The sequence below is a fragment of the Pseudochaenichthys georgianus genome, chromosome 1 (assembly GCF_902827115.2).
Source record: "Pseudochaenichthys georgianus chromosome 1, fPseGeo1.2, whole genome shotgun sequence".
NCBI lineage: Eukaryota > Metazoa > Chordata > Actinopteri > Perciformes > Channichthyidae > Pseudochaenichthys > Pseudochaenichthys georgianus.
Genome location: NC_047503.1, coordinates 42,027,574 through 42,039,410, shown reverse-complemented (window position 1 = coordinate 42,039,410; position 11,837 = coordinate 42,027,574). Strand labels below are relative to the sequence as shown.

The 11,837-nt window shown below is 40.5% G+C and overlaps 1 protein-coding gene across 1 annotated transcript in view; it reads left to right on the top strand.

The window, feature by feature from the left end:
• Positions 1-3,373: 3,373 nt before the first annotated feature.
• The window catches only part of LOC117449889 (E3 ISG15--protein ligase HERC5-like), a 16,314-nt gene continuing 7,850 nt past the window's right edge, over positions 3,374-11,837 (top strand). The window contains exons 1-12 of the mRNA XM_034087796.2: positions 3,374-3,659; positions 6,094-6,205; positions 6,309-6,379; positions 6,987-7,208; positions 7,297-7,388; positions 8,378-8,508; positions 8,630-8,754; positions 8,843-8,913; positions 8,992-9,092; positions 9,227-9,286; positions 11,017-11,122; positions 11,368-11,566. Of these exons, the coding sequence (XP_033943687.1) occupies positions 3,437-3,659; positions 6,094-6,205; positions 6,309-6,379; positions 6,987-7,208; positions 7,297-7,388; positions 8,378-8,508; positions 8,630-8,754; positions 8,843-8,913; positions 8,992-9,092; positions 9,227-9,286; positions 11,017-11,122; positions 11,368-11,566 (1,513 nt within the window). The 5' untranslated portion in view covers positions 3,374-3,436. The remainder of the gene's footprint in view (positions 3,660-6,093; positions 6,206-6,308; positions 6,380-6,986; positions 7,209-7,296; positions 7,389-8,377; positions 8,509-8,629; positions 8,755-8,842; positions 8,914-8,991; positions 9,093-9,226; positions 9,287-11,016; positions 11,123-11,367; positions 11,567-11,837) is intronic.

Below are 11,837 nucleotides of genomic sequence, written 5' to 3'. Positions count from 1 at the left end.
GCAGTCTCAGATTCGCCAAATAACCCTTTTTTTTGTGATCAATATTTTTTATTAAAGCAAAAGACACTGTGTAGCGAAGGTTAATATAATAATAATAATAATAATAATAATAATAATAATAATAATTATCACCGGTAGGATTTCTACGGTCTTGGTGATGCTGACTCATATGACTCAAATTACTCGTATGATCCGGATCTCTTCAATGACTGACTCAGAATACCCTGAGTCCGTAAAAGGATCTGGATTTGCCATCGCTACCAGGGAGGAGAAATCAGCAGAGCTGCCTGCACTGTGTGTGTGTGTGTGTGTGTGTGTGTGTGTGTGTGTGTGTGTGTGTGTGTGTGTGTGTGTGTGTGTGTGTGTGTGTGTGTGTGTGTGTGTGTGTGTGTGTGTGTGTGTGTGTGTGTGTGTGTGTGTGTGTGTGTGTGTGTGTGTGTGTGTGTGTGTGTGTGTGTGTGTGTGTGTGTGTGTGTGTGTGTGTGTGTGTGTGTGTGTCAGGGTTTCCGCTAGGATTTTTTCTCGCCGGTCAAATGTCCGGGCAGAATTTATTTTACCGGACTAATTTGAAACTTACCGGTCATATTTCAATAATAATAATAATAAGAGTTGTGTAGCAGAGTTTCCGTTAGCATGTAATTACCGGACTATGAGCCGATATGCTTCAGTTTAAAACTCAGTTCACGGGCTCATTTTTATATTGCTTCAGTTTATAATCGTAACAGATCGAAAAATTCAGATTCATTTTTCAATAAATGATTCCACAAACAACAAACAACATAATTATTACATTCAAACAAACTACTTGTAGTAGATAACGTACATTATTCAAAAGTTTACATTACATTTGAATAATAACACGGGAGAAACGGATCCTCTCCCTCTCTCTCTCTCCTGACAGCCCGTCAGTTTCTCATGCAGCTCCTGCAGTGCGCTAAACAGAGGGCGGGGCTTCAGGTGATCCTGCAGAGCTGCGTGTCTCGGTCAGACTCAGCAGCTGATCTGATCTCTCTCTCGCTCCGGTTACACTTCACTTGCGTTTATGTCCATATCGATCAGACCCAGCTCTCCTGATCGGCCTTTATAGAGAGCACCGATCAAACTATTAAGAGTGAATATCGGCCGATAATGACCGGCGGCCGATCGATCGGAGCATCCCTAATTATTACCAGACATTTTGACCGTCAGGTTTTGAATTTACCGGGTTTTTATAAATTTTACCAGCTAAAAACCGGTAATTACCGGCTAACGGAAACCCTGGTGTGTGTGTGTGTGTGTGTGTGTGTGTGTGTGTGTGTGTGTGTGTGTGTGTGTGTGTGTGTGTGTGTGTGTGTGTGTGTGTGTGTGTGTGTGTGTGTGTGTGTGTGTGTGTGTGTGTGTGTGTGTGTGTGTGTGTGTGTGTGTGTGTGTGTGTGTGTGTGTGTGTGTGTGTGTGTGTGTGTGTGTGGACCAATCAGCGGGGGCTTAACGTAACGGTTCCACAGATTGGTTCGTTCCGGGTACGTGCTTACGTAATCTCATACCCGAAAGAATCAAATGGATGATGACGTTTCACCAACGAGGCGTTTTGTGTTAGAGTTTACTCGCTACAGGGTGTACTTTGAGGGTTTTGACTCTGCAGACCGTTTACATGCAGACAAACCTTCATAACGACAAGGTGCATTTTATTTTGCTTGACTCAGTTTTTTTTCTTTTAAACTCATAATTTTGCTTTATCCTGAGAAAGTGTTGCTTTATCTTTATGATACAAAACTAATCCCATACGACTAGCTCAACTTGAGGTTTTAAAACAGCAGTAAAGCTAGCGTGCTAATTATGTAGCCTGTTTGCTAAAAACAACCCAAAAGAAATGTGAGAGCAGCTATAATAGATACTTTGGTGAAAGGGGTTGCTTAAAGTGAATCTTAAGAAAGTTGTCACCCAAACTATTGGTTAGCTAATTTGCTATATTGTTCTGGTTTGAAATTGTTTAGGCGTATTTGCAGCCATAAAGCTTTCAAGTCACAATCGTGAAGATCTTCATTCTGTGTTTTTTCAAGGCACCAATGGTAATGCCAGGTTATTTCTGGTGTGTTCTTGGATCAAATGTTCTCTGAAATGTCGCCGCAGGCGCCCAATCCGTAATAAATGCAAGGGATTGGGCAAAGGCTCATAAACCATTGTGTTCAGTAGTGAATAATGCCTTAACAGAGAGTCATATCAATTAAAATCTGTAAGGTTGTTTCTTAAAAACGAAACCTCTCTGTAGTTATTGTATTTTACCCGGCTAGCAACTAGCTCACCTGTTGTCTTAGTCACATTAGCTAGCGTGCTAATTATGTAGTCTGTTTGCTAAACATAACACCCAAAATAAATGTATTAGCAGTTTTTCAAAGGGGTTTCTTTAAGTAACCCTGAATAAAAGTGTTACCCACACCAGTGTACCTCATGAAGCTGACTGAGAGAAGCCCAGAGTGGGCAAAGCTGCATCAAGGCAAAAGGGGGCAACTTTAAAGAATATAAAATAAATATCATATTCTGGATTTTTTTAACACTTTTTTGGTTACTAGATAATTCCATATGTGTGCTTTCGTAGTTTTGATGTCTTCAGTATTAATCTACAAAGTAGAAAACAATTTAAATAAACAAAAACCATTGAATGAGAAGGTGTGTCCAAACTTTTGACTGGTACTGTGTAATTCCATGTAATCCATTCATATTTTTGATTTAGGCCTACATGTATTTAATGTTTTGTTTTTCAATGTGAAAAAAGCTGCCTTATCCCAAACGATGTGAGGTCTGTTCCTATTTGTTCGAATTGTTTATTAAGTCAGGACATTTATTTAAATCATGACACGTGTCTTTCTGTCTTCACAACAAGTCAAGTAACCTCGTCTGGTTTCCCATATTTTTCATAACATCTGTTTGTGTCATTTTGTGTCTCTTACATGTTTATTTAATTGAAGTCTCTTTGTAAAGCTCATTTTGTCTGACCCTGTGGTCACTCTGTGTTTATGAAGTTGTTTTGTGTCATTCTCCAATTATTGTTGTCTTTGTTTTTTGTCATTTTATATCTTTTTGTAGTCGATTTGTGAACAATAAAGGTTGTTTTGGGGCCCCTGATACCGTGGGCCCCTGTACTCCATAGGACAGTTCAGTAATCCACGCAATCCATCACTTTCCAATTCACTGGAACACAAACCCGATCTGCACCTTTACCGTAATGACTGTAAAACTCTAACAACTCTTTTACAATCTATCCCCATTTTAAATGTTGCAATAGTTCATAACACAATAACTTTTGGATTTAAACAACCACTCTTAGTTTCACTTTCATTTATCTTGAAAGCACACGCCTCAGTGTGACTCTCATAGCTTTCGTTTTCCGAGGCTCACAGCTGATCTGTCTGCGTTGTGAGGGATCAGTCAGCTGGGACTCGGGCAGGTGTGTGACAACATGTTTTCCTGGGGGGAGGACAGTCAGAGGGGCTTCAGGCTAAAAGATGGCTCAGAAACGGCCCCCCCTACAGCAGAGGGGCTCCATCATCTTCAGCTCGGGTATCATATCACGGCTCTGTCTGCGGGGCGCACTGTGCTCGCTTTCCTCAAAAGTAATGGCAACGCGTTCATCATCCCCATCACAGAGAGCCCAGCTGGGAGCAGAGTGAGAGGGAAACAGAGTGAGTGTTGGTCCAGATACTCTTCGGACTCTACGATTTATGTACACCATGTTTTACTTGTACCAGCTCAGCTCGTGTAAAATATGTATTGGCGGAGAAGTACTCACATCTTGTACTCAAGTAAAAGTAGAAGTACCAGAGTCAGTGGCGTAACTATCGACGGCAGGCAATACATAAGTACCAAGAGTAAAAGTAGCTACTTAATAATAATAATAATAATAATAATAATAATAATAATAATAATAATAATAATAATAATAATAATAATAATAATAACTGAGATTTCTATAGCGCCTTTCAAGGGACCCAAGGTCGCTTTACAGGAATAGGGCAAGCAGCACAAACAAAACAAAACAAAGGTCAGACAGACAAAACAACAGATCGATTTAAGGGCCGAAAGCCTTGATGAACAGATGGGACTTGAGGGTCCTTTGAAGGCGTCCAGTGTGGGGATGTTGCGAATCTCCGCAGGGAGAGCGTTCCAGAGGGTGGGGGCTGCCACACTGAAGGCTCTGTCCCCGAAGGTTCTCAGTTTGGTGCGGGGGGTGGTGAGCAGGCCAGAGTCTGAGGACCGCAGGTTCCGGGGTGGGGCATGTGGGTGGAGGATGTCCGATAGGTACTGGGGGGCAAGGGCATGGAGGGACTTGTAGGTCAGGAGGAGGACTTTATAAGTTATGTAAGTTATGTATGTAAGTTAGTTACTTGTTATGCAAATTGGCTCATTCCAGAATAATATATATGATATGTTTTATAATGATTGATCATTAAAGTGTTATCAAAGCTGGTAAATGTATGGAGCTAATGTCCTGCCATAACTCCACAAACAAACTAAACAGGTTTTACAAATGCCACTAACAAACACAATGTGGTTTGCAAATACAAAACACCATCTACAAACTAATGCATTTAGTTTTGCAAAGAAAAAACGTATCTATCAAACAAACACATGTTTCTAATAAATCATGTTTCAGAGACAAATTCAGCATAGGCCTATAGGTTTTACAAGTAGCCTACAACACTTTTTTTTACAACTACAACACTTTTTTTTAGCATGGAGAGACGCAAGTACTTTGAGCGCACCTATGATACATCGCCGTGACGTCTGACATCGTCGTGATGTCGCCTGTATCCTACGTCGACCCATTCAAAATTGATGGAGGCGTTGGCGCACGTTGACACGTTAGTTCTCCGCTCAATCAGCTTAGTTTTCTGTTCTTTGGCACAAATCACACCTCATAGCTGCCAGACATCAGCTGTGCGGCGTCATCACAAACGGACGTCGCTTCACGTGACGCTCCGGATGAAAGGACGTCCCATTGCTCTTAAAACTCATTTCCCTGCTTCTCGTGGTTTCCTTGTGAGGGACGCAAGGATTCCATTTAATCGACCTGAGATGCAGCCAAAGTGTATGAGCCAGACACGGCGGAATATTACTGCCAAAAGTCACGTGACTTTTGGCAGTAATATTCCGTCGTGAGAAGAAAAAGTTTTGTACATGTAAAAAAAGTTGTGTACTTATAAAACCTATGCTGAATTTGTCTCTGAAACATGATTTATTAGAAACATGTTATGTGTTTGTTCGATAGATTTACTTAGTTACTTTACAGCACTGTACTTTTCTCTAGTTTTACTATTTTATTATACATGTGTTTGAGTCAAATAACACTTTTAATAAGTAGTAGAAGAAGTATTCAAATCCTTTACTTCCGTAAAAGTACTAATACCACTGTAAAAATACTCTGACAAGTAAAAGTCCGGCAAATGCAGTATAAAATCTAAAATGAATAAAATAAAAAATGCACAAAAAAATCAAATTATTTAATATGAATTACAAAATGACTTAAATGTTCAGAGACGCCAATAAATCCTCTCTAAATTGGATAGATGATTAATCGACTAAGCTCTTCTTGGACAAAATGTTGGCTAGTTTAATTTGTAACACAATATCGTTTTTTATAAACGTGTGTTTTTTATACCATAATATACATTTGTAGTGTAACTAGTACATTCACTGTAAATGACAGAGTTTTAAGTGAAAATACAGTACATTTATAGTACAATACATAAGTAGGTGGACTTATTTACATTTCATCACAGCATGTCATCTACAAATTAATGACAACATTCCTACAGAATTCCAAATAAATACATTATAAATATAGATGTATTTGCAATTGGTTAAAATAGCAAATAATATTCATTCAGATATTCCCAAGAAAATAAGTTAATATTCATTTTCAAACAACAGTACTTATGTTTAAACCCATCAAGGGCTCCCAAAAATGATATAGAGTAGATGGTTTGTAACCATCCATATTTGTCTTGATGATGTCTGAGGTGTTCAATGAACAAATGGATGATTTAGCATCTTTTTCTATAGTTGTAACCAATCAGCTGCATCCCTTACACCTGCTGTGTTTCTGTGTTCTCTCAGAGTTTGTGAAGTTGAAAGACAAGATCAAGACTGTGAGTTGTGGAGATGATACGGTCACACTGCTGTCCAAGGGAGGACAAGTTCTCTGTGTGGACAGAAAGCTCGTTCCAAGGTGAGGAGCCACTGAGGTTATGCCGTCAATCAGTGTTCTGCATTTGCAAGTAAATGTATTAAATTGTGAACATGTGTCTTCACTTGGATTCTTGTTCTCTCAGGCCTATGAAGACTTTGTGTGCAGTTTCTCAGGTCGCCTGTGGGAGCCATCATTCGGTCGCCCTGACCAAAGGTACAGTAAAGGCCGTGGTTCAGGGGGAGAGCCGTTTCCACACATGTGGTGGTCACATCGTACATGATATGTTGAGGGCCGAAACATCTCTTAGGGGTTGACCAATAACAATAGAGCCCGCCAGCTAACCAATCAGAGCAGACTGGGCTCTGGTTTCAGACAGAGGGCGAAAAGAGGTGCTGCAGCACAGGCAGTATGAGAACAATAAAGAGCTTTTTGAACATTAAAGGAAGGAGGCATGTCCCAGTAGAGGCACTACATACTATTATGAACCTGAAAATAAGAATAATATGAACCCTTTAAATGTTATTTTATACTTTTAATGCAAATTCATACTTTTTTGAGGTTGATATAAATATGTTTTATTTTGTTTATTTTTCACTTTATGTTATTTAAAAATGGAACAACTGTCACAGAAACCGCATTTTCTCCAGGATTTATGATCCTAAGGTATGGACATCGGCTCCAAAAAACCTAGTATTGGACGGTAATAATAATTATTATAATAACAAAACCTGTCTCTCAAAAAATAATTGATTACAAAGTAGTTTGCCAACAAAAGGTGCATTAGGGAAGTTCTCTACAAGTCACAGTGTTTTCTCCACAGATGGTCAGGTGTATACATGGGGCCAGGGCTCCAGGGGCCAGCTGGGTCTGGGGGAGAGACAGCCCAGCACCGAATCCCCCCAACACCTGAACTCTCTGTCAGCGGTCCCCCTGGTGCAGGTCGCTGCAGGGGGGGGGCAGAGCTTCGCCCTCTCTGTCTCTGGAGCGGTGTTCAGCTGGGGCAGCAACCACTGTGGGCAGCTCGGCCTGGGAGACACTACAGGTACATGTCAAGTACTATTGACACAGCACTAGCATTTAAAAACCTATTTATACTATTTACATTAGAACTTGTTATTCTTTTTTTACAGACAGACATACACCCACTCCTGTTCATTGTCTGAACTTGAAGAAAACTACCCACATTGCCTGTGGAAAGGCCCACACGGCCACTTTGACAAAGGTTAGATTCCTGATTGTTGCCAACCTGCAGTCCTTTCTTTCTTCAGCAGACATAGTACACGTACAGTAACATCATTCAAATGTGCTCATAAAATCACACCCTTGTGCAAATGCAATAGGTTTCCAATGGCTCAGAGAACCAGAGGATACATTTTTTAAAGTAAAATGTTGTGGTTAAAAGCGCGCAATAAACTCAAAAACACAATAAATAGTCCAATATTATTTAAATATATTTCACTAGTCGTAGATATCTGCTACTTTTATACCTCCAAAAGTCTTGACATTTCATAAGTTAAACATGCTTTATCAAATTATGTTTAGCTGTTCGGGTTAAATATGACGAGCTTTAGCTAACAGATGCTTATTTTTATAGCCATATGTATATACAAATCCAAAAAACCTTCTCCCTTTTCCTCCGTACCCAAATCTCTAAAAACAACGTGTTTTGGACGTAATATGGTCTTTGTTTACATTAGCAAGCATCGCTAACACTCAGAGCTAACCTGTACTGGAGAGCACGTGTGTAAAAAAGCAGGAAATTAAAAAAGGAACTCACCTTCTAATAAACCCGCAAGAGAAAAAGAGCTCCATACTGTTTCAGAAATAATCCTTGATGTGGTTTGCAACATGATGGCATTTAATCACGGCAGCATTTAGCTGTATCTCGTAGAATTCTGAGCAGGCATTAGCACCCCCTCCTATTTTCTTTTTCAATCTAAGGACCCAGAATCAGCGTTTCTCTAAAAGGGATCAAACAGAGGGATGTGAGGGGTTTCTAAAATGCATGATCTGTTTGGTATTTTGAGCAAAACACATCATAGACATTTAAAAATATATATTTGTATATATCTGAGACCCATAATTTATGCCTAAAAATAGCATGATAGGAGGTCTTTAAGGACCTTTTAGGCAATACTGGAACTTCTAAGACCCCGTACCGAGAACGTCTAACACAAGTACATGCGTCACAATGTCTGGTTGCCTCCTCAGGACGGTGGAGTGTTTACGTTTGGCTCTGGTGAATATGGACAGCTCGGGCACAACTCATTCAGAGATGAACTACGACCTCGGCTTGTTGCAGAGCTCTGGGGGGCAAAGGTCACCAAGATCGCCTGTGGAAGGTACAAGTCTCACCTTTTATGAAGCAATCATGGCAAGCAATTTTCATTCAACTATTGCAAGAGGCCGGTCAAAGTGTGGTTGTGTCTGCGGTGACGTTAAAATGATTTTCCCTTTACTCAGACATCACACGTTGGTGTTGACGGACTCCGAGAGGGTCTACTCCTTTGGGTGTGGAGAGCAGGGGCAGCTGGGACACGGAGAGGAGAGTCATCCGTCTGTGCCGCTACCTGTTCAACTGCCACAGGGTATCTACACGGTGAAAGACAGATTAAATAATGCAAACGCGATGAATGACTTCACAGTGATTTCACCTTTATTCTCTTTTTATTACAGACACCAACGATGGAATTACAAACATCTTTGCAGGGGAAAACTGTTCATTTGCAGTTTGCACGTCTAATGAGGTACCAGCACAATCATACGGTACATGATGGTCATGGGTTTCATCACGTTATCATTCAATCAACTGTCTTATTTCGCAGGATGTTCAGGAGGAGGCAAGCACTGTAACAGACCGTTTTGATCACATGATGGACACATGGACCGCTGAGTGTGATTCAAAGGCTTGGAAACAGATGAAACAGTAAGTATATCAATTATATTATTGCTTACATGTATAATAGTAGCCAGAAGTTATATGGACGACATGGCAGAAATGATTGATTTGGATCTGGAGCGGTTAATCGTGCAATGAACTAAGATTTCAAATCTTCACAGGAAAATTCACAGGATGTTTTCCTCTGCTTCCTGTCTGAATGCAAGCTTCCTTGAGAAAAGGTAAACACAGTACACAAACTTTATCGTTTATTTTTATCTGGTGCATTGTAACATTTACTTTTAAGCTGTGCTTGTTGAATGGCTATATAGATGGCCATGTTGATCTGTGAATGAATCCACAACTTTATAAATCCTCAACATGTATGATTACAAAACATTTTTAAAATGCCTCCTCCTCAGGATGCTAGCACAACATGGGTGCACAGACATTTACTGGAAAATAATTCATTACAAAAAGTTCCAGGAAGCAGCCAGCAGGTTGCTTTGTGTTTAGCGCACATGAGCTAAACACTTACTTAAGAAGTTGATTAAGATAAAAAGACCTGGGCTGAAGTCGAATAGTCCATTTAGCTTAGGAACCTTCCTAAAGGAGTGAAATGACCCGGAAGTCCCTCAGTGGCAGCCATGATAAGTGCCGTTCGAATTCTCTAGAATGATGAGAATGATAGGAAAGGAGGTTTCAAACTTCCTTTATAACCTCCTTTAGCTTAGGAACCACTGGACCTCCCTAACCGACAGGAGAAGCGAAAATGCTGCCCCACAATGCCTTGCAGCCGCAGCATTTGCTGTCACTCAACAGTCGGCCGTAAAACAACCGATTATGACGGAGAAATGATATCATGAAAGTTACGGTGCTTATTAAGCTTTTTAAAACATAGGTGGTAAGTTGCCAAAGTGCTTTGTTTTGAACGTTCATCAGTATTATAATCAAAAAGAGAAATATGAACGTTAGTTTTCACTGAAATTATCAAATAAAGTCAACATTTCACAGTCTTTACTGAGCTGTGTGGGGTTTGTTCAACTTTTAAAAGATGTTTGAATGGTGATATACACAGTGATAGATGTTAAGGACTAACGTTTATAAAAAATACATCTGTATTGATTTTAAGATCTTTAGTTCATACAATCATACGTATTGGGATAATTAGTATTAATGTGGACCGGAGGGAGAGGGAGACGAGCATAAGTTTCACTTTCCTTTTTTATTTCAATTCCAACTTTGGTCATGAAGAATATGTTTCTCTGTTGTCCACGTTCATATAGCAAAGCAGCAGCTTCAGAGCACGGTGCAGAGTCTCGAGATGAGTTTACAGTAGTCCCTCGTTCTTATTAAACATCCATGTTGTAGTCCGCTGTATAGAAAACTGTGGTTTCCATGGTTTCCCCACAGCAGCAGACGCACACAATGACGTCCGCTGGCGCATCATAAACACGTCGGATAGTGAAAGTGCATTCGGATTCTCTAAAGTACCGCAGTCTCTTCTCCTAAGTCCTTTTGAATTCTCCTATCCACTATCCCTTAACCCCGTGACGTTTCACTCAGAGGTCAAGGAATAGACGATAGGGTTAGAACTTAGGAGCTGATTTTTAAACTATCCGACTGCAGCCATGCTAGCATGGATGCTGTGTGCTGCATGTTAGAATACAGTCATTTCCCCTTTCCATTCATTGGACCGAGCCGAGAGCAGGAGATCGGAGGCGGGGCTTAAGCAAAACACAAGTGCGCACTCTCCATGGGCCCAGATACTTTAGCTCTCGAGAGGCAGGCCGTTTTGGCTTCTTGTGCCACTGAGCAGTTTTCATAGGAACGATGCCGCCTCCCAAGGCATCCAGCTCTCTTTATACATCCATGCTGTAAACATGTTAGCCTGCTGAAGTTAGCATTTATCTGAAAGCACCAATATGCCTAAGTAAAGTCTCACAGAAGTTTTTTTTCTTTGTTTTTATAGCAAAGATGAACATTTCCAGACTTCACCAAAGTACTGTGGCCTGAACCTGCCACGTGCACAACTTGCTTTCCGGAAACTGGTAAAGAAGGACAATGTGTTTGCAGAGGTAAGGGTATTAAAGGTTTGGCTTCTTAAAGTTGTCTACCTAAGACAAGCGTCTTTGAGCACTGGGAAAAGCGCTATACAAATTCAATGTATTATTATTATTATTATTATTATTACCTTCAGTATGTTCAGTATTTGTAACTAGTACAAATTGTATGGCGAGATTAACTCTTGTCTAAAGTGTTAAGAATGACCAAAGAGTCGATGATGGGTACTTATCCCTTGCTGTGCTTCTCGAACCAACAGGTTGAGGGTGCTCTCTTGGACTTGCTCCCCTCCCTCGATAAGCAGCCAGTGGGAGTGGAGGGGTTGAGGATCTTCCTGATTCTCAATGAGCTCCTGCATGTGATCCAGAACCACAAACCTCCACTGAAGAGCATAAAGCTCGCTAAGGCGATCGCTGCTGCTATACTGAACTTGTCTGCTGGCCGCCTCCAGGTCATAGGTAACCTCACCTTTACACATCAGCAACATATATTTTTACTAACTGTTTTTGATAATGCATTACACATCAGACGTGTTTAGGTCATTGGGGTTTACATGAAGTCAAACCCCAATTTGCATACTATTTATTTTATGAAAATGTTCTGCAATAGTCATTGAATTTATTTACTTGCAACTATTACCTTGCAATAGCGCGCATTTTATTGGTGGTCACAGGGAAAGATGCATGCGTACAATCTTGCACAATTTATCTCACAGCCTATTTCGTGGTC